At 41.7% G+C, this 23,296-nt stretch overlaps 1 protein-coding gene across 1 annotated transcript in view; it reads right to left on the bottom strand.

Annotated features, from left to right (window-relative positions):
• Nucleotides 1–23,296, bottom strand: part of LOC133018470 (partitioning defective 3 homolog) — a 237,599-nt gene that overhangs the window by 190,296 nt on the left and 24,007 nt on the right. The window contains exon 2 of the mRNA XM_061084838.1: nucleotides 9,631–9,732. Within this exon, the coding sequence (XP_060940821.1) occupies nucleotides 9,631–9,732 (102 nt within the window). The remainder of the gene's footprint in view (nucleotides 1–9,630; nucleotides 9,733–23,296) is intronic.

Raw genomic sequence — 23,296 nt, 5'->3', positions numbered from 1 at the left:
TCTGATGGAGTTTCATTTAAAAAGAAGGAGATAAATCAAAGCTCTAATTCTGTTTCAGAGTCAAAGTTCCTCAGTTTGATTAAAGCAGAAGGTCTGGAACACAGGAGTCAGCAGGTTTATCCCGAGGCTGCTGAAAAACAATCAGTTCAAAACTCTTTTAGTTGACATTCTGAGCTGTAGACTATGAGGGAATAAGTGAGGACCCGATGCACTACCACCACACGGCCACCAGAGGGCAGAAGACGTCCTTTGTATCAGTTCTGCAGCTTCAGAGGAAACATGAGAGAAGTTTTCAGGCTGGAAACTCGAACTGATGCTTTACAGATGCTCTGAAACGAGCTGGAAAAATCCAGGAAGCCAACTTCATGACTCGACTAAAACGTCTGGTTAGAAAACTGTCGAGTGCAAATGTGCTCAGAGGCAACAACGTACGAGGAGAAAAGGAGGGAATGATGGATGGAGAGAAGACAATAGAGAATAAGAAGTGGAGGGGGGGCTAATCTTATTATCACACACGCACACACACACATCTGTTGTGAGTAATCCTGCTTCTCCTGTTGACTCCTCAAACAACGTCTTTGTCTCCTCCTGACAATTCTCTCACCGTAATTAAGATTAAACACCTTGAACCTCGCGTCTGAGACAGAGTTTCTAGAATAAAAAATCCCAAACAATCGTTTTTATAGAAGAAAGCTCTTTTCCTGTCCGGCTGCCAGCTGCTGCCTTTTCTTCTCGTCCACCACAGATTCCACGAGAGACTCTGTGTTTGTGCAGATCTTCTAAAACTAAAACTTTAAGATAGAAACAAAACAGTCTTTAGTTATATAAAATATAGATTTATCAGGAGAAATGTGAGTTTGAACTTTGCATGACGTCATGTGATCTATATCAGCTTCAGATTGTTCCTCTATTAGTTGCAGAGACATCTTTTCAGATCACATCTTTCTGGATCTTTGACCCCATTGGCTGCAAAAGTAACTTTCAAACACACACAGGCAAACACAATCCCTTGCTTCCTGTAGTGCACAATAATAAAATATATTATTGTAACTCGGTTTCACTTCTATTTGCCCGTGTGGGGGGTTCTCCAGCCCGAAGGTGTTGTGTGTTCTCTGGTTGCTGACGCCCGACAGGAGCAGAGACACAGGGACGTCTGCTCCACAGCAAAACAAACACACAAAGGACACACAATACACTGAGCACAAATGTACTTTACATGCATTCACACATACACACACACACACACACACACTCATAATGGAGCAATCATGACGCAGTGTGTGTGGGTGATTATTACTCAAGGTGAAACGCTGACACTGCACAAGAGTGTGTGTGAGTAATCACATCTCACAAAGAACAACATTCAACACTGTGTTTAAAAAGGTGTCGTCGTTTTCCTAGAAGTCGATATGAGAAACGTTTCCTGGGAAGCAAAGAAGATTCTGATCTGTAGTGAACGACCAGTTAAAAAGTATAAATACTCCATCATATAAATAGCAGCATGTTTTGCAATCAGCATAGATTAATCAAGAGCCTTCTTGCAGGTGCAGTCGGTTACATGAGTGTGTTTGACTCCTCTCTTGCAGTGGTGTCGTCATGGCAACCAGCACCAACAAGGGACAGGGTCTCACACACCCGCTTGTCCCCGTGCGCCGCCTTGAAGCTCACAGGGAAAGATTGATTTATTGAGCAGAACACAAGAGACGGGCTGTTCGGACTCGATCAGGCGACGGAGGCAGAAACACACCTTCACCACGGCCTCAACACATTTCTGCAAAAACATTTTGTTGCATGTTTCAGGTATAAATGATTTATAAAGACAAAGGAAGGGCTTGTTTGAAGAATAATGCTGAATGTCTGCTGATGGAGAGAGAATTAGACGTCATTAATCTTGTATCATTAAATTACATTTGGCATCAAACACTATCGGTGCCCTCCAGAAAAGTTGCTAACAGAGCCGGTGCTGTCATAAAAATAAGCAAACTTATGTTATTTAAGGTGCTGCAAACTATTACAATAGCGTTCATGAAATGTGGTTCGTCATATTATTGTCTGTCTGCCTCTCAGTTCCTGTGTCACCCCGGCTCAGTCGGCCACAGAGTTGTCATCTTGTTCTCATTAGGAGGCTGAAGAGGGGGGGGAGGGAGGAGGAGGAGGAGGAGGAGAGGGAGGAGGGCCGGTCAGGAATAAATTAGGTCATCGCTAACGCTCACTAAAGAGGAGGAGGAGGAGTCGGTGGGTGTGGTTTGGTGACAGACAGACGTCGGATGAGGGAAAACATCTCCTCACATTCTGCTGGTTCACTTTCACTTTGCTGGAATGTGTCGGAGGGCGGAGTCTGCACAGGAAGTGATGCAGTCAACGGGAGCAGTTTGAAGAATGAGGAGAAAAATGTGAGTGAGAGAGAGAGAGAGAGAGAGAGAGAGAGAGAGAGAGAGAGAGAGAGAGAGAGAGAGAGAGAGAGATGACAGCTGATTCATTTCACTGACGATTGTTTAATTATTCAACGAGAGTCTCAAACTACAGGAGCTTATTTTAGATTTCTCTTTTTACCACCACACACGTTTCCACTCTAATGTTGAACATCGATGGTCGTTGAGTTGTGTTAAGTGAACTGACTCTTAACAACAACACTGTTTAACACACATTCACACACATTCCCACGTTTACCGCACACTTCTTACACACTTGTTACACATTTGCACTTCAGTGGGGGAAGGAACTGGGAATCAAACCCCCAACCTTCCAAGTAGTGGACGACCCTCTCTTCTCCCTGAGCCACAGCTGCAGAACTCCACACTAACACAAAGTCTACCCGGACCCCTCCCCATTTCAAACTTAATGTCAACAGATCAATAGTTTGCCGATATGAAAGCTTATATTTTACAAAATTCACAATGCAGAAAAGATGTGCTGATAATTTATGTAAAAGGAAATAGGATTTTTTCTCAATTCAAGTTCTATTTCTTTGGTGGGGTTTGTGTTATTTTTAAATGTATAGTTATTCATAAAACAGTTTATGGTTTAACTGTAAAATAAAAACCCTAATTTATGTTTCCTTGTCATTGTTGATAACGACATCTTTGTGAATCATTTCAAAAAGGATTTTTAATTCACTTGTTATATCAAAATTGTAAAGTTTTCATTCACAAATGTTGAATCAGCCTCAAAAATCAGTCTGGCTGAGTTTGGATTTGCCAAAATGAAGAAGTCTCTTGTCGCTGCGTGTTAATTAACTGACAAAATGTCTTTTGCAAACTGTGCCAATAAAAAATGACATCTCTCAATGTCAGCCAGCATATGTGAGATCGGGCCTCAGCGGGATACAGTCTCTCGGCGTCTTCCTGTTTCTACGCCTGCATTCACAAAATCAATATCAACAGACATAACAAATGAGCCACACGGAGACATGAGGTCGATCTGTGTAAACACCACCAGTGTTTCTACGGGTGTCAGCGGAAACACGTTCGATTCTGAACGTGAGGACGGTGGGCGTCGCTCTCGGGAGGAGGAATCATAAATCATAAATGTGTACACGTGTGTAAACTGTCACTGGAATCTATGTATTTACATCCATATATACACAATAAGTCTCTGCTTCTGGACCTGGGTTGAATATTTACTTGCAGCCTTATTGAGAGGATTTCATTTTTCTTTTTTTAAACATCTCCAAAGCTTCATTATTAACTGTCGGGTTTTATTATGACTTTAAAGACTCTTATCAGTACATATCTGGTAATTTAAACCGTTTTCTTATTAATTCATGTTCGGTTTAATTGAAGAAAAAGGGAACAAACTACAGAAGAGGAAATATTCATGGGAGAGTTCATAAATTCTCCATGACCATCAAACTCAGATCAGAGCAGCACGGATTTTCAAAGGACTCACACGACACATTATTAATAATTAATCTATCCAGCGTTATCTCATTATTATGAAAGCTCAACCTTGAACAGACATTTGTCTAAATGTTGTGATGATAAAAAGAATACCTCTCTTATTCTTTCAGGTTTTATTAAACCTTGTATGTTTAAGAATCGATGGAATAAAAACATTATTTTACTGAACAAGCAGAACGCCTCTGTTTATATTTCTTTACTATTCATGTTATGCTCTTTGTCCATGTTTTCAAATGTCATACAGTTATGTCACTGATTTATTAATCCTTTAAGTGTCCGTGTGTGTGTACTAATGTGTTTTTATGTGGCACATTTACACTTGGGCTTAACTGTTCATGATACTTAATGTGCATTGTCTCTTTTATATAAATACATAAAGCAAGTCGGTATTTCCATAAATGCAGCTGAGGCCGGATTTAAATTGCAGCAGTTGACAGACGCACACATCTCTCAAGTATCAAATCACGACCAACACAAATACACACTACACACACATGTCCTTGGCAGCCTGAGTGTGTGTTGATGTGTTTCGACAGGCGACTGAAGGAGTCGTTTTAAGAAACTCTTCTGGGTTTATTTAACCTCCCGGCCCCTCGAGTCGGTCTGATCGTCTCCGGCTCTGGGGGACGCGTCTAAATTCAGCTCAGACGGGGACATCGTCCAGATCCAGGGCAAACACACACACACACAAACAAACACACACACACAAACAAACACACACCAAAAACCAACTCTTCCAAAAATATTCCAGAAAAAGGAATTCCCCTTCTTCTACCAAGCAACCTTTAAAAAGAAAGAAAGAAAAGCTTATATTGGGAAATTGATGGATATGTGAAAACGACTTATTATATATATTCACACAATATGACAAACATAACACAAAGTAAAACAAACGTACGACAACAAACACTTTCAAAGCTAAAAAAATGAACAATATCTGTCACACTCGGCGGCACCATGCTGACTGGAACCAGATATGTGATGTCACTGATGGAGAAGCGGTGGACGCAGCTGTGCGGCACACCCCAACACACACACACCCTGACAACACACACACACACACACCCCAACACACACACACACACACACAGACACACACAGAGGAATGTGTTGGCACAGCCCAGGTGCCATCACTCAGGGTCATGGCATCCATCGCTGCAGGAGCATGTGGAGGGACGAGCTCGTCACCGGACACCTGCGGTATGTCAGTGTGTGTGTGTCAGTGTGTGTCAGTCAGTGTGTGTCAGTGTGTATCAGTGTGTGTCAGTGTGTGTCAGTGTGTGTCAGTGTGTGTCAGTGTGTGTCAGTGTGTGTCAGTGTGTGTCCATCTGTAGGTACATAGATGTGTATATTTTGACAAGTATCTCAAATCAAACTGTGCCTCATTTAAAGACTTAATTCTGCAAATATAAAAAAAGCAACTTTAAGATAATAAATAAAAAAACAAGCAAGTAAGTAGCACAGAGTTCATGTTGCTATGGTTACCTAAAGCCTAATAAACTCCACTTTGTTCGTTAACACGGTTTTTACGACACTTACAAAACTATTTTCCACGACCTCAGCACGATGACCATCCACGGAGCTGTCAGCGATCGAGCTGCCAGAGGTCGAGAAAGGTCACGGACGAGCGCACGTATCTTAGCTCTCTTAGTAAGAGGGGGGGGGTGAAAAAAAGAGAAAAGGAAAGAAGGCGAAGGAGGGATGATGAACGGATGGAAAGATGCTGGCATCTGGGGAAACATTCTAAAAGTTTGAGGGCAAACCGCCACTTTTCCTGGCATGAATGATACGTACACAAAAGGAGAGACACACAACTCCACCTTTAAAAAGACACACAAACACACACACACACACACACACACACACACACACACACACACAGTGTACTAAAAACATACAGTATATAAACTCGTATTCCCCAGACGGATCCATGCGGCCTGTTTCATTCCAGTAGAAGCTAATAAAAGTGTCCGTCCATTCCTGCCGCTCTTTAAAAAGCTCCGGAGGAATGAGCGGGATGAGTCACAGCTGCCAGGAGACCACCGGCCCGGGGAGGACACCAGGACACGAGGAGGAGACACTCTCGTCCTCCGTCTCTTTACCGGGACACGTCCACTCTCGTGTGAGGAGACACTGTTCGATCACAGTACAGAGACAGATCCACACAGAGGAGACGAAGACAAGTTTTTCACTTTTCAATTTGAGCAATGGAGACGGATAGAGAGAGAGAGACAGATATAGCGATATATATATAGATAAAGAGATATAGATAGATATAGAGAGAGAAGCATATTGTAGATAAATAGATGGATAGAGACAAATAGAGAGAGAGAGAGACAGATGAATAGAACAAGACAGATAAAGAGAGAGACACTTCTCATGTACAAAACTCCACAGCATGAATCCAACTAATTCTGACACAGCAACAAGTATCTGCCAGAGGTCAGCACAGACACACACACACACACACACACACACACACACACAAACACACACACACACACACACAGCTGGGATGTGGGCCAGCAGAGGCCTCTCTCTCCTCTCTCTCCTCCAGCTGACTACAGACACAGATTCGATTCCCGTCGTCCATCTCCAGCGGCTCCATTTCGTTTATAAATCTTTTGGATTAGAATGTCTTAATTTCATAAGATAAGATGGAAAACCAATGTACTGATTGTAGTATTTGTTTAGATAAGACAACATTTCAGTACTTGCATCATTTATTCTGCTTCACTTACTAAGTAAAAACCTTTTAGCTGGTGTTGTGGAGAGTTCAGTGAACGGCTGAGAAAATACCAAAGTAGAAGCTGCAGGACCGATTCTATCAGAGTTTTAGGGATAAACAGCCGGAATGCATCCAGGAACAATTTGTTATGACTTGGATTTTTCTAGTCGAACTGAAAAAACACCCAATAAATCCTCAACTAGTTTCCTCACACGTCATCAGCCGTGTGTGGGTTTGATTTCTAACCTGCGTTAGGCTGAGCAGCAGCTGCTTCACCTCAACAGCTGCAGACGGAGAACATCACCACAAAAACTACGTTTCAATTCCACTTTATCTCAACAAGGAGACTTAAATAATCACAGGAGGGTGAGATTCTAATCACAGAACCAAAAGATAAATAAAACCAGCATCCATCTTCCCTCTTTTCTTGCAAATATCCTGACTTTCTTATTCGTTTTTCTTCAATATGACCCGAACACATATTTTCCTAACGGATTAATTATTGATATTTGTTTATATTTCAGTTTCATCCACAAACTGACTCGGTTGTTTGGGGCCTGATGACTCAATGATCCATCCTGCAACAAAGCTGCTATGGAGTTTAAGACCAAAATGAAATATTAATTAATATAAATCAAGCAGGATTTTGTGACATTTGGGATATTCAGAAATTATAACCTCTGAGAACAAACTTAAGAAATACTTTGCGTCCCACAGTTGACGCAAAGTATTTGCACCAGCACCATAACAAGCATATTTGAATATTTGCACTGCTGCACAAATTGAACATTAATCTGTAAAGATATATATTTAGATGTATATATTTTATTTTCTATTTTAAATTTTTGATATTCTATTTTATTCTTTTTTATTCTATTTTATACTATTTCTATTTTTATTTTATTTTTTTGGGTTGAAATTACTGAGCATTGCTTAAAGAGAGTGTGTGACCCAAGCATTTCATTGACAGTGACTACTTCATGTTATCTCTGTTCATTTGACAATAAAAAATCTTGAATCTTGAATTTTTATATTTACTGGATAAGTTTAAGTGAAAGAAAACATATCAGTCTGTATTTTTATGTCTTAAACATGTCCAGAGAAAAGCACAGAACATTCTTTGCTTTCCAAAGACTCTCGACTGTAGGTGGTAAAAACAAGCGTCCCCTTGAGCTCTGGGAAAAACAAGCACCTGTCATTTTCTTTTACCCTTTTCAACTAAATGATGGTTATTGACGGAAACATCAAATGTCAACTAAATACAAATTAAACTTTCAACCTATTATTATCGTCCGTAAAAGCATTTTAAGTGTGTTTTGCACGGCCTTCTGGGAACCAGCACATTCCCACAGGCCCTGGGGGGGGGTGGGGTTTGTGTCAACGCGGTGAGACGCCGGCGATGTGTGTGTCAGTGAGTCTGACGGGTTGTCGTGTATGAAATGTACACACTCTCTGCAGCGGAGGACGCCTGCAGGGACGAGGGAGAGACAGAAAAAGAGAGAGAGAGAGAGAGAGAGAGAGAGCGGTGTGAAGAAACAGAATAATGACAGCTCCTCGGGAGGCGGCACACCTACACACGGATAACCACCCTCAGCTGGAGGGTCTTTAACCACCGGGATGACAGAGTTGTGGGAAAAGAGATTGCTCGCCACCAACGGCGTTAAAAAACATTCCTTCAAGTTCGTAACTGTTTCTCTCTCACGCTTGAACAAGACGCCGCTGCTCAACTGTAAATGTTATTTCCCATTAAAGCAGTGGAAGTCTTAGAAGAACTTGACTGTAAACACTCTCGTACCTTCTACTATTCAGAGAGAAATACAGTTTAATATATTCTCCGTTTGGAAACCACATTTAAATCCACTAGATCTGGATCCTTTTCAGATCAGCACCTCCAAGATATCACTTCCTCAAATGTGCCTTTTTATCCAAGATCCACAAATTATTCCCTCGGAAATCAGTGAAAACCTCAATGTTCAATAAGAAAGAATTCCTGGATCTGGTTGGAAATATAACATGATCTTTTCTCATCCCATGTCCCATTAACTTTCATGGAAACCAGTTGTGTAGTTGTTCTTTAATCCTTCACAGTAACAACCAAACCAACAAACAGACAGATGGGGGTGAACCAAGCTTTAAATTGACTCATTATCTGTGGTAGTATATAGAAGTATCCTAAACAGGAGAGAATGTGACCCTGTGACCTCCTGGCTGTCAATCAGGATCAGATCCCTTCATCGATTCCACATAAAAGCTGTGGAAGGAGAGAAACTGCACCAGAGGCGACAGATGAACCTGATCCGTGAGGAACCAGGTGCACAAACGTTCGAGGTCAAACCTGCGGAATTAACGTCACGTGCAAACGCTAAAGCAAAATAATTGACTAGACAACGTGAGAGATAATATTCTGTTCGCTTGGGGAACAGTACGTGTGTTTACATCATCTTTAGATTAAATCTGGTTCAATTTAACATTCCAGGGGGGTGAAAGTCAGTGTTACACGTTTATCTTTATTCACACTAGATTAACAGGACAGATAATGTCGGCTAATGTCAACACACAGAGGCCTTCGTGCATCCAGATGATAAACAACGTTATTAATGAACAGACAGAAACAGATCAACGCTGCTTCGGTGCACAAGAGAAGAGCACTTCCTGTTTCCAAGATAAAACAGAAAACGGTCAAACTAATTCATGAGCTAAACTGCAACCAACCACCAGGTGGCGATCCAGAGGTTTTGGGCTTCATTTTTAGGAGCTGCCATGTCGTCCATCTTTGTTTACAATATGAGAACGAGCAACCACACAACAAGTGGAAAGCCGACGTCCATCACTGTGGTGTGATGTCATGAAGCATCTCAGACTCAAAGTCAGAGTCAGACAGAGAATACTCGAAGTTCACCAGTATTCACAGAATCTCTTCTCAAGCTCTGGAACATTGAGGCAGGTAGAAAAACAGCAAAAGCTTCTGCACATCAACATCAGTCCAGAGTCAGCGTCACTCACCCGGTCTTTGTCGTCGGCCACATCGCAGAGAACATCGTCCAGGTCCAGGATTCCTCCGTCCCCGTGTTCCAGCCGGTGGACCTGCAGCCAGTAACTGGCGTCCTGGGGAAACAGCAGGAGAAGAAGAGGCAGACGTTTAAAACCACGCACGGCCAGAAGAGACGTTAAATCTTTCATCGGAATTCAGACAGAAATGCAGCTCATCTCAAGAATTTTTGAGGGGAGATGTTATTCCCGGCAAACCGCTCCTCACACCCAAGAAGATCTCAGTTAGTCCCATTGGTTGAGACCAAAAAAGCTATAGCAATATTGTAAACGTAGTAAGAATGCATCATAAGCACAAATATAAGAAACTGTAACTATATTTTACAGGTTTTTCCCCGAAATTTCGTCTATGCAGTCGAGAGCAGAGAAAACCACAAAAGACTGAAATCATTATTTCAGAAAAAGAAGCCGTGAGGAGGAGAAACAGCCAATGAGGTTAAATCAGTGTTTTCTACACGTCAGCTTGTGCGACAGGCGGCCGGCCGGGACACATGTCACAGTGTGTGACAGTTTCTGACAACCTGCATCACTTTGTGTAGCCTCCGACACCGAGACCCCGTGGATTCCATCTACACACAGACACACACATCCTGTCCCACTGCACACGACCCACTTTACAGGGGGTCGCACATTTTCATACTTTCCAGGTTTTGAGAGACGAGTCACACTCTATATAATTCTATTCTATATAATAAAAATGACACACACTCAACAAACAAACAAAGCTTCAGTGCATCAAATTACACGTAGGTTTTATTTAGACATTTAGCAATTGCCAAAATACAATAAATTACAAAACATAACTTTAAGCTTTAGTTTAAAGTGAATGTCCCGGTTGGTTTCCCCAGATCAGAGCCACTGGGAATCAGAGCTCAGCTGTAAAACTCTTATCTGAGACTCAAACACAGGAAGCAGCTCATGAGATCTTCATCAGTCAACAGACTAATGCAAACAAGGAACTGTAGGTTTCTGTGTTTTAGAGCTGATTTACAAGTTACTGTTGTCTGACATTTTGCAGTAATAAAAAAAAAAGTAATTTGTTCCAAATGAGTCTGTTCTTGTGCCACAACAGTTTGATTTATGGCACAAGGACATCGACAGAGTCAGACTCAATCTGTCATGATGGTTTACGAGAGTTTTAAGAGGTCACAACGTCCTTGACCTTTGATCGTTTACCAACAAATATTTGACTCACTTCATCTTTGAGTCTACAGGAACATTTGCATCGAATTTGAAGAGATTCCCTCAAGACGTTCATGAAATATTGTTTTCACACGATTGGCTGAGCCGTGAACAAAGTGCATTGAGCAAATCAAAATTTCAAAAATATGTATTTTCTATTCACTCTAATGAGAAAACATAATATGATGATGCACTGCAGCCTATAGAGTCAGGGCTGAAGTGGAATGTGGTGTTATGAGTGTGTGTTATGAGTGTGTGTGTGTGTTATGAGTGTGTGTTATGAGTGTGTGTTATGAGTGTGTGTGTGTGTTATGAGTGTGTGTGTGCGTGTGTGTGTGTGTGTGTGTGTGTGTGTGTTTGTCATTCTGTGTGTGTAGTTCATGTGGTAAAAATAGCTCGCAGCAAACGTCATGGTGACAAACTTAAGAAAGGGGAGCCGCTCACATAGTAAACAAGGTTATGGAAGTTCAGAGGTGGAAAAACAACACACACACCAACACTGATGAAGACTCTTCAGGCTCCCACCGTCTCAACAGTGATTTCCAAACATCCACCTCCTCCTCCTCTTCCTCCTCCTCCTCTTCCTCCTCTTGATTCCCTCTGGGCCTAATGGTGAGTCCCATGACGCTAATCTGACAGACTCTCATCTAAAGTGCAGTTTAAAAAAACAGAGAGAGATCTGGAATGAGATCAAACAAGGCGAGTAAGCAGGCAAGGGCCATCCTGACGGTTGTGTGTTTTAGAAACACAAAACATTGAAGGTCGACTACATTAAGATGCCAAACCCCAGTTGATGTTAGCAGATGTTAGCGACGATCAACGGATGTTAGGGACATATCTTCAGTTTTGTACCTTTGCTTCATCAGGAGCTTTTGGCTTTTAATCACAAAGCGTTGCAGGCTGAACTCGGGTCTGATAGGTGTCTCTAATTGTACGCTGAGGCAAGAAGGTAAATCTAAATCGCTACTGGTTTGAATGGCAGGACTATGAAACCCATGAGGCCCACTCAGTAGAGTAGACATAGTTTCCTCTAGGACATATGGTCTGGATTCCCAGATCTCTCACCAACCCGATTGTGGATGTTGCAATGAAACCTCCAAAGGACGAGTCATTCTCATTTTGCCACACATGAAATATCGGAATAAAGCCATTTAATTCTCATTTGCATCATCAGTTGCTCCTTCTTCTTCTTCTTCTTTGTCGTTTGGTTTATTGCCGGGTGGCAACCAACCAACATCAACGTGCACTACCACTACCTACTGGGACTCTTTCTTCTGCAATAGAAACCTGAGAAACCTATAAGAAGATTCTTCTTCTGCTGCTGCCACATCGGCAATTTCCCCATATATTAGAATGATTGTTATTGGGAATGGATTTAAATTGATTTGATTGCACATCCAAGTGGTTTTGCAGTAACTCCAGGACCGATGAACCAACACAGTAGACAGCCGTTGTGCAGTCCGTCTGAAATTTGGCAGCAAACTGTGTCCAGTGATTTTTCTTCTCTGTACTAGCCCTGTGCAGATTGTTGACAAAGAGAAACTATCTTAATTTGTGTGCTTATAGTTTCCCTTTGCTGAGTTATCATAAAGGGGCATTGTGTATCCATCCTGCTCCTGATGAAAGGTCCATGTTTAGTGATATGTACAGAATCTTTTAGTGGTTATACTGTGGTTTATTAATGTTCTTAGGCAGACACAAGAGGAACTTGTTTATTCTGTTGTGTTGATTCTTTGTTGTCCCTAGAAGTTCAGATGCACTAGTCCAATACAATTTGAGCCTCAGCATCTGGGGTTCCGAATTTGTGAAATATACATTATATATAGATATTGTTGTTATAATGTTTCAGTCAGTTGAAATAAATCCTGAAGAAAACAATTTTGGGTTGTTTTGTGTCTGTATAGGCCTACTATAAAAAACACTTTGCATTTTTAATTTTGGTACTTGTAATTTTGATACTTAAGTACATTTCAACACCAGATACTTTTGATACTTAAGTACATTTAATATGAGCGACTTTAAGAATTTTACTCAAGTCATTTTCTGACGGGTGACTTTTACCGGAGTACTTTTACTCAGGTTTTGCTTTCAAGTACTTTATAAACCACTGCCGTTATGCCACCGGACGATAAACCGAATGAAGAAGAGGAATCTTCAAAGGCATCTCCGACGCTAAAACCCTTGGTCTCTCCTTTGATGAACACAACCTATGAGCCACTTTCGATTATGGACGTGCTTTTTGACTTTGATGATTTAATCCTTGTACTGGCTAATGGAGATTGTTTGTCCGATTGCACGGGAAGTACAAACAGCATTTAGAATGTTAAAGCCAGAACTCGACACAGATTACCTGTCAGACGAGGTGGAGTGGAGCTTGAGTGGCAGAAAACGTGATAATCTCCACGATCTTACGCGACTATTCAACAACCTCAAGACATTTGATCAGATCTACATCAACAACATAATAATGGACAATGAGGTAGGGCAGCTTCTGATTTGTCTATTCACTGTTCTTTCAATGAATCCATTATAAATAAGTGTAATTTGTCAACCAGAGGAGAAAATAAGAGTGCATTCCTCCGCCGAGGCACAACATTCCCATGACACCATGTTTAAATTCCCTAGATCCACATTTATATTTCAATTAGGGCTGGGCAAATTAACTCGTTTAATCGAGTTAACTCAAGTGATGAGTTAACTCGATTAATTATTTTATCTCCCATTAACTCAGGTTTGATTATTTACTGTTTTATTGTGAAAGTCAGGCTTTTATTTTGTGAAAGTCTGTTGCTGACTGCTGCAGAACAGGAAAAAAGAAAATAATTGGCGGATAAACCATTGAGTTAACTCATCACTTGAGTTAACTCGATTAAAACGAGTTAACTTGCCCAGCCCTATTTTCAATCAGTACGACACGTTTTTTTTCCATGAATGATGCTCTGATAAACAGATAAGAATTCCTGGATCTGCACCAATATTTACTGAGATCTTCTCTGACCCACGCCACATTCTTCCACCAAGTGAAGTGGTGGAGTAGTTTCTGCGTAATCCTGCTAACAAACAATCGGAGAAGGGTGAAAACATAACCTCCTTGGCAGAGATCCTTAATAATATGTGTCAATAACTGAAGAATGCTCACGTTGCCTGAGGTGAAACAATGTTCTTAAATATATTTTCAACAGTATGAGGCGGATTTTTGGGAGTTGATCGACTTGGACCGGTACGACCAGGAGAACGCGTGGTTGGAACGGCTGTGGGACACCGGAACTGAGGAGATATTCAACTCGTTGCAAGAAGAGTTGACAGAATCAGAATTTCAGCCTTTGATGTCGAGCAGTTTCCTCGCAACCTCCTCCCGCTGCTCCTCCTGCTGCTCCTCCTCATCCTACACCTCCACTTCCAGCCCCTCCACCTCGGAGACCTGCTCCTCCTGCTCCTACACCCACTCGGATTTGGAGTATTCAGACGAACCGACCACAAGTGAAGAGAGTTTCCTCGAGGATTATATATAGCAAAATACCTTGGACCAATTGGTGGGCAACGACATTAATGTTCCTGAATTAACGGGGAATCACTCGTTGGGCCAAAAGGAACTTAAAACACCAAGTTGTATCATAATCTGTAACCACAAAAATGTTTGACTGTTAATACATAAATAAATAAATAAATAATAACCAATACAACTTTAACCATACCCTGTCCTACACTGGTGTGTCATATTCAAACGCACTGCAGTGAATCTTCTCCAGGATTCTTTCCCCCTAGATTCAAGATTCAAGATTTTTATTATCAAATGCACAACAATAACATAAAGCAGTCGCTTGCAATGAAATGCTTGAGTCACAGGCTCTCTTCTAGCAAAGCTCAATAATTACAACCAAAAATATAATATAGTAATAGTATAAAATAGAATAAAATAGAAAATAAAAATGTATATATCTAAAATTATATATATACAGCTCAAGAGAAAAATAGAACAACAATAGTTCAATTGTGTGCAATGGTGCAAATATGCTACACACAAACCATGCGGATTTACAGGCGATCAAAATGTGTTTTTGTTGTGTTTTGTGTGTTTTTTCTCCAGAGTTCTTCGCATTCCAACAAAAAAAAATTGCATTTATGCTTACGTTTTCCATCCTTGCTCTCAATTAGGCTCGACTGGACGTAGTGGAAAACAACATGTGGAAAGAACACAGAAGATCTAAGAGAATAATTAAGTGATTGTAGATTTGGGATTAAGCTAGTGGGGGGGGGGGGTATTTAAAACCAAGGCCAGATGGAGGAGGTCACTTTTAGGTAATAAAGTGGTGGAAGCTGCTGCACTTATCTTGTGGAGTGTCGAAAAAAAGACACAACCTAATACAATCTGTGTCAAGGTGTGCTTTATCCTCGCAGCAGGAAACACAAATGACCGATGGATTATGGACATACAGGAGGTTTATTGTCATCTTATTTAAACGTGTGTTATCTCAAGCTGTTTTCAGACGTGCACTGAAGTCACATGTTCCTGACGTTTCCTGGACGGGCTGTGTGCGAGAACACAAATGTCCCGGTCACTGCTCCGCTTGTCCTGCGTGTCGATAGAGTAAAATGTCCGAGTGAGGCCATGTGAGACCACAGCAGGCGTCTGGAAGAGAGGAGCCATTTAGAAGATGCTGACCAAGACGACAACTTGCAAAGACGACAATTCGAGAGTGTTTAGCGACAAGTGGCAGGGACAATCTCCTGCTGTGTTCTTCACAAGTGAAAGAGAAACTCCAATTTCCTGCAAAGTGTGTTGCAGACTTTGACCGCAAGTTATATCTAAAGTGTGATCATCGGTTTTTATGTCAGATTATGATTTGAGGGCAAGGCGCACCTAAGAGAGAAGGCCTTGCGCTCCATGAGGGAGAAGGGGAAGACCCAGATATCTCCATCACAAATGTCTTGAAACCAAGGAGCTTCTTCACTTTTGAATTTTCCTCTTTCTCTTGATGTTCGTCATCAACCTGGTTCAGCTTTAGAATGTACAAATTGATAATTCTCGAGTCTTTTTCAGCCTTGTCCTGATATCTAGAAAGTAGCTAAACACCGAACTGCTCCATGAAGGACTGTTGTTGTGACAGGCAGCTCAGATGTGATTATAAAAACAAAGAAAGACTTGTTTTTGGAAGTGAACCCTCCCTGGATAAACAAAAGTTGACTACAACTAGTGTCCTTGAGAATTCAGAAAGTCTGGGGAAACCTTTAAGGGGGAAGGGAAAGCGCCCATGTTCTTGTGAATCGACCGGTTTGTCTCGATATCTGACTACTTCAACTATTACCAACAAACTTATCTTGCAGACAAACATCTGACAGTCTGACAAATCCCCTCTCAGGGTCATCTCATGTTCGGATGTGTGCACAACCAAGACAGAGCTGCAGCCGCGCACGTGACCTGCTCTGCAGTTTCAAAGCAAGGTCGAAGTGAGAAACAAAAGACTCTTTCACGGGAGCATAATGACACCAGTGAGTCGAGAGGGGGGGAAATTGGAAAATGCCGTCCGAGTGCGACGTGATGTGCGTGAAACCACAAACAGATTTCTGAACAAAGACAGTCGTGTGCGTGTGGTGTCGAGAAACTACGACCACTCGGCAAACATGGGTTTCATACTTACTCTAATCAAACATCTCAGGATAGAGGAAAATCTGAATTATAAAACATGAATTCATGAAAGAAATCTGAATATTGATCCTTCAAATGTCCCATTTTGCTCTGGTAACTTTTACAAGGCCTTTATTTAAGCAGTTTTACTGAACTTTTAAAAAGTTGCAGCGTGTGCAGCATTCCCCAAACTCAGGATCAGTGTCTTGTCCATCTCCGCAGACGAGAATCAAAGTTCTCAGATGTATTGCAGGAACTTGCGAGCACAGTCTTACGTGCTCCCACGTATACGTCACCTGCTCCTGGCTGAGTAGCTCCGGCAGCTCGGCACAGTTCAAGTGCCAAACATTCCTCCCCATGTAAGTGCCAAGTGGAATTCAAGGGCCTGGACCGCTGCCATTTACTCTCAGTGTTTGTGTGTGTGTGGCAAAGGCTGTGCTCCTTAAGGTATAAATATTGAGTCTGCGTGGGAAGGAGGGTTTAAATCAAGGCCACACAATCACAAGCAGAGACAAGAGGAGGCTGCCAGAGGTCTCGAACTCTCCTTTACACTTCTTCTCTTTCCATCACCTCATAACTAACTTCTGTCTATCGATCCTTCTTCAGCAACAGCCGGAAAAGGTCAAGCTTTTGGGGCTTTTGACCACTGAACTTGAAAGTTTTGGGGTTTTCCCGCAGTTCATATCGAGGTCCAAAATGTCCTTTAAGTTCCAAACTTGACCCAAATTTAGAATTGTACAATTTAAAGAATAAATGAGCAAACAAAGAATTCAAGCGGTAAAAGAAATGTCAAACTGAGAACTACATAGAAGACATGGCAGTTAAAACTAATAAGAGAGGACATACAAACAATCACTTTGTATGCAATCAAGCTGAATCAGATTTAACATACTTATATATACTGTATATATCTGTCCACCAGGAGCTTTTGCACGATCTTGCTTCCAATCAAACCAACGAACAAACCAATTCAAAGGGGTGAAAACATAATCTTTGGCTGAGGTCATGACAAAACACAAACTATATACTAGTAACACACATCCCTCTACACTCTGCATTATTTATCACATGTTCCACTGTAAACATTACAGCTACTAAGGTTGTATCGGAAAAAGCATTTTACCTCTTTAACAGTACCAAAGTTTTAAAAGTGTTTACTAAAAATCACAGTATATGCATTTAAAAATCATCATTAATACATAGATTGCTTCAAAATGTGGTGCCTGCAGCTGCTTACAACACACACAAACCGATCTCTAATTATAGAAGTAGGATTGCATCAAGGTCAGCTCTCCATCACACAATCTCTCCACGGTTCAGCCTCCAGTCAACGCTGCTAACATCGCAGCCGACAGCAGTGAAGGGGGGGGAGTCAAGTCCAGACAGTAACCAGAGGGGAAACCCTGGCAGGAGCACACACACACACACACACACACACACACACATCTCAACGGCACCAAGCCGCAAACAGAACAATGTCACCATTCAAAAGAAAAACCTCATATCTGATCATGCGACCGCTCCACAGTTCAACAGATTACTTCGCTCCAAAAATAGTCAAAATTACACCGCCCACGCACAGATATTAAAAACTGCAGCAGGTAGGATTAGTCATCAGACTTTACTCAGCACATTAAGCTTTAAACGCAGCGAACAAGGAACATCTTTATTTCAGCTTCGGTTTGTAATACAGAAAGAAACCTGTGCACAACGCAAAGCAACAAGAGGCCGTCACACGAGTGGCGAGGAAACACATGCAGGAGAGTTTCACCTGCAACGCATAAAACGTCACATGTGTGGCTCCTGTCTTTAAATTGAACCTCCTGTGCAGTGAAACCTGAGGAGGCCAGAGAGAGAGAGAGAAAGGACAGAGCGACGGAGAGGATGGAGGGAGGGAGGGAGGGGGTGAGCAGGGCTGGGAGGAAGGGAAGACTACGTGGTGCACAGGAGGGAGAGGAGGTAAACTCATGAGCTTGCAGTTTTGCCTCCAAACAAACTGAATCATCCTGATGTTTATTTTATTCCTATTGTTCCACAAAAATGAAATCTCTTCTCCCAGATTACACGATTATGAATAAGAGAGTTTTTAAAAAAATATCTTTAAACTACATCAGTCTCATTAAAGGACTGATGATGGATATTTGGCCAATAATATCAGCCAATATGAGCCTTTGACAAACATATTAATATATATATCAGCCCTTTTATTGCTATTTGAAATATTTCATACCCCAAAATCCACATCATTCAGCCTGTGGACGCTTTTGCACACTTAACATTTACTTTGATTTTTGTACATGTTCACAAAGGTTTTCTAGGTAGAAAAGGTAGAAAAGGGCCCATTTATATTTCTAAAAAACAGAAGCCGAGTTGGCAGAATGTTGAGCTGCAATTTAAAGTTAAAAAGCAACTATTCCACAATCACATAACCACAATCATAGTCATACCTTTATGGATTAATTTGCTTTTAGACCCCTTGCTACAACAATAAGCAGCTTAGCAGTGACAGCAGAGTGGAAGCTTTCGGGATCAACACATCACCGCAGTGACCTTCCCAGGTTGTACTTCAACTAACTGACGCCAAAAACCCAAGTGGAACCAGGCAGGGAAACAGACTGGAAACAGAAGCCGTCTGTGGTTGTTATTTATCAGTGAGGCACGGCCCGGAGAAGTTTCCATGCTGAAATATCTGTGCTATGTTTGACTCCTGTGTCGGTTAAACAGGCCGAACAAGCATCTAATCACGTAATGTTCACAAAACACAGGCATTCTTATCAGGGCGGCTGGTGATTTTCATTCCATTAAGCTTAACTGTAAGAGAGAGGCCCGGTAACTATGAGCCACAGGTGGTTTGGGGGAAAGCGACGTTTGGTTGCGGCAAATCTTCAAAGTTTGGATTTGCAGTGTGAATGAAGGTTTTCATGCTGATTTAGTCGTATGAGAAACCTGTGGAACCAAATGTTGATGTTTCTGGATCCTAATTAATTTGGTTTAACCCAGTTTGAACTTTTTCAGGGGACTTTAACTAATCATATATCCTTTAATACAGGTCCAAAGAATTAGCTTCCATTTAATTTCAACGATCTTCTCCAGCTACATATTCATTGAAACAGTAAAAAGCACCACGAGTTATTATAACAACTGACTTTCAAAAGGCTTAAATTCCCTAAGTGGTTACATTTCGATCAAAGTTCGTTTAACAGCTGCCGTCTGCATTTTTTTGACAATTGGATAAATACGCCCTTTCATAATTTATGTGTATATAAATTCCTTTGACCTTATCAGAAGAGGCAATCACATGCAATCAGCCATCCTCCAAAAAAATAAACAGCTAATACAATCCAATCTAAACAAAGCTCCTGCTGCTTGAACTGGTTTCTGCTAGAAAGGACTTTACAAAAGTTCCTGGTCAAGCAGAGAAGACAAGAATGTAAGAAATGTCCGTAGAGTTTGGTTCCGTCTTTAGCGTCAGTCTCAGTTCAAGTGGCAGAGGAAATGGGGGGGGGGGGGGGGGTAAATTGAAGACACACGTCGGAGTGGCGTCTGCATTTCCAGCAGCTGTCAGCCTGCCAGCAAACGCCCGGGGTCCAACTGCTCTTAATCCTTAAACAAGGAGAGGGACTGAAATCCAAGTGGAGAATGGACAGTTTTTTTTCAAAAGGGCCGAGACCTGAATCAGGAAACTGTCCATGTGTGGCTGAGTCGATAGATACCCTGAGGAGGCTGCACATTAATGCACTGGAGCAAACGCTGCCCAGTTGAAAGGTTGAGAAACATATGATTCCTCAGGAAGCACCAAAGACTGTGCTGCTGCTCCTTCGATCAATATAGTTTAAACAACTTTGAGAAACCAATATTATTGTCCGACAACTTAACTTTGGAATCTGTTCTTTTCCAGGTTTGACAAGCTACAGTCTCTCGGAGGACAGATTATGAAAATGAAAAGAAGAAAAAGATGAACCAAGACTGGCAGAACTAGATCTGAGAAAAACATGTAATAAGATAATTATATTATTGTTTGATATCTTTAGTTGAAACCACAAGAAGTGAGAGACTTCTTCTTGAGTTCTTAAGTTAATTTATGAGCATGGCAACAACAATGGCCGTCACATGAAACATGAAGTGCACACAAGAAAGTTAAACATTAATTTCTAAGTTATGTCAGTAAAGCAGCAGGTCGATGTTTTGGCGACAACAGTCTGACCTGAACTACACCAAACAATTCATCCACCGGCCGATGATATGAGCTTTACACAGACGAGAATCGATATTTAAGTTACTGAAATTAATAAACAATGAATTTATGTGTGTAAATTCAAGTTAAAAAGTATTTAAAGTGCTATATATTTGATTATATTGGTGTTTCGTTTTTATTTGTTGTTACTTAAGATAACGTTTATGGTTAACCAGTAAATTATCCAGCTTTAATTACATTTCTAAGGGCTTGATAAGGACGTCTTTAATTAGGTATGAAGGTCAATTTATCTGCATTTTTAACTCCAATATTTATTACAATAGTTTAGTCATAGACCCCCTAAAGTCCATATCAGTCAGACTCTGACACGGAGTACACAGTGTACTGTACCGACTTAAGTATCTGATTTGAAATACAGAATAAGATAAAGAAACTGAGATATAATCATAGAAAACACAGGAGCAGCAAAACTAGAGTCGTGGAGGCGGAGCTGGAATCAGGCTCAGGAGGAAGCGGCTCAGGTAAACTGGAAACCAGTCACCTGAAGTTCAGCCGAGACATCTGATCCTCTGCGGCTGTCGTCATCCACAACTGACCCGCTTCAGTGTAACAGCACAAAACACACAGAAGACGCAAAGGAGAATTCAATAGCATCAATTAGGCTCGTTTGTTATATTCTATTCAGTCGCTGAAGGATAAAGAACTCGTCTTCATCGTCCAACTGCAAAAGGACGACCAATTACTGAGGCCTGGAGGGAGGGACATCCAACACTGTGCTCAGCCGGGTGGAGACCTGCCGTCATGGAACCTCCACAACTCAGAACCTTCCATCAATATCTGCTGTGGCTTCACGCATGTGGAGCAGAACTAATAGTCAAATTCTGGATTTTGCAGATTATGTAAAAGTGTAAAAACACATTTCTGACAGCTGTTGCTCTGTCAGACTTCTGATCACAGCCTTTGATTGGGCACAATCCCGGTCCTGTCACTCAACTTTTCCACATCTGTTATACTCCAAGAAAAGAAAATTAGGCGTTCTGATCACAGCCTGGGGTCCTGTCACTCAACTTTTCTCGTGAGCATAACTTTGTATACGCAAACATGAATATTGTGCAAACACCAGAAATAGATGATCATTCCAGATGGTATCATAAGCCTAGTTTGTGTTTCCTTCCTTGTTTCGATTCTGTAACAACACAACAAACTGGGAAAAGCAATCCCAACCTATCGAACAACTTATCTCTTTAAACAAAGTGTGAACACATTCCATCTATCTGGATCTGTTCCACCTTTTAAATTCTATTTCCTCAGGTTGTTCCCCATCCCTCTAATTTCATATAAATCTATTCAGTAGTTTCTGAGTCATCCTGCTGATAGTCAAACAAACAAGCTGCTGAAGCCAATGACAACATTACCTCGGAGAAGGAGGTCATGAAAGAAGCTGTGTGGTTGATTGTGTTAAAACATACCTGTACCTGACTCACTCCACTGGACTCTAGTGTTTTCTCCGGAGCAAAAAGGTGTTTCCACATCTCGTCTGCACCTTAAACTAAACACATTCCACTGCTCGGCTTCTCCTGCAGACGCTGGACCAACACTCTGTGCACTTACAGCTTAATGCCAGACATTGTCCATGTGTGTGCAGGTACAGTAGTGTGTTTGTGCATGTGATACCTATGCAAACATGTCTGTGTGTGTTCTTTAGAGTGCGTTAAACAGTGGAGTATGTTGGTGTTCTTGACGGAGGCCTGAAAGCGGACACACGCTGCAACACAATAACCTGTTCTCTCACTTCAGACACTGGGGATCGGATTCCCAAAGTGTCATTCGTTATTGATACGCTGGCAACGCAACGAGAAGCCGTACGGGCTGAAGTGCCTCAGACGTTGTGTTGATTCCTGAGCTCCAGTGGCAGTACGCCAGCTGTATGCCATGGTAATGGGTTATCTGGAGCTATGGTTTGTGCGTCTGTAAGTCCGCTTGAGTCCTAAACGGTCCTTGTAACATAAATGTCATCATCCATCTATGTTTGCTAGGCTATGCACGGATCTCTATGCTGGCATTAATGTGCAGCCACCGATTTGTGGCTACATATATCCACCTACTGAAATGGAAGGTGGGATCAGGTAGGGCTGGGCGATATGGGAAAAAATGTTATCACGATATGTTTTTCCATATTGATCGATCTCGATTCTTATCACGATATGTAGTTTTTGATCAGTTTCCTGAAGCCGTCCCTCTCCACCGGGCTCAGGGGCATCATATCTGTAGCTAAGCAATAAGTAATAGCGCTCGTTATATTTTTTCCCCGCTTCGATTGTTTTCATATGGGGCAATGGCTGCAAAACACGACTGGATGGACTGTTGTTTTGCTAACATAGCATCGCTAACGTTAACGTTGCGTTACGCTTTTTTTCGACAATGTCTTCGGTTCCGGGTGATGTAGGGATGTCGCTCTCACATTCGGCATTATTTTCGCTGTCCCCGACTTCAGTTTCACTCATTTTTTCAACTTCGTTCTCTCTTGTTCTCTCTCTCGCAACTGCAACAGCTCTCACGATGGGAAGGGGGCGTGTCGTGTCCTAACTGCAGACGGCAGCCGGCAGACTCCGACACTC

Source organism: Limanda limanda, chromosome 13, assembly GCF_963576545.1.
Source record: "Limanda limanda chromosome 13, fLimLim1.1, whole genome shotgun sequence".
NCBI lineage: Eukaryota > Metazoa > Chordata > Actinopteri > Pleuronectiformes > Pleuronectidae > Limanda > Limanda limanda.
Note: the sequence above shows the minus strand (reverse complement) of the source record. Positions and strands in the feature narration are given on the sequence as shown.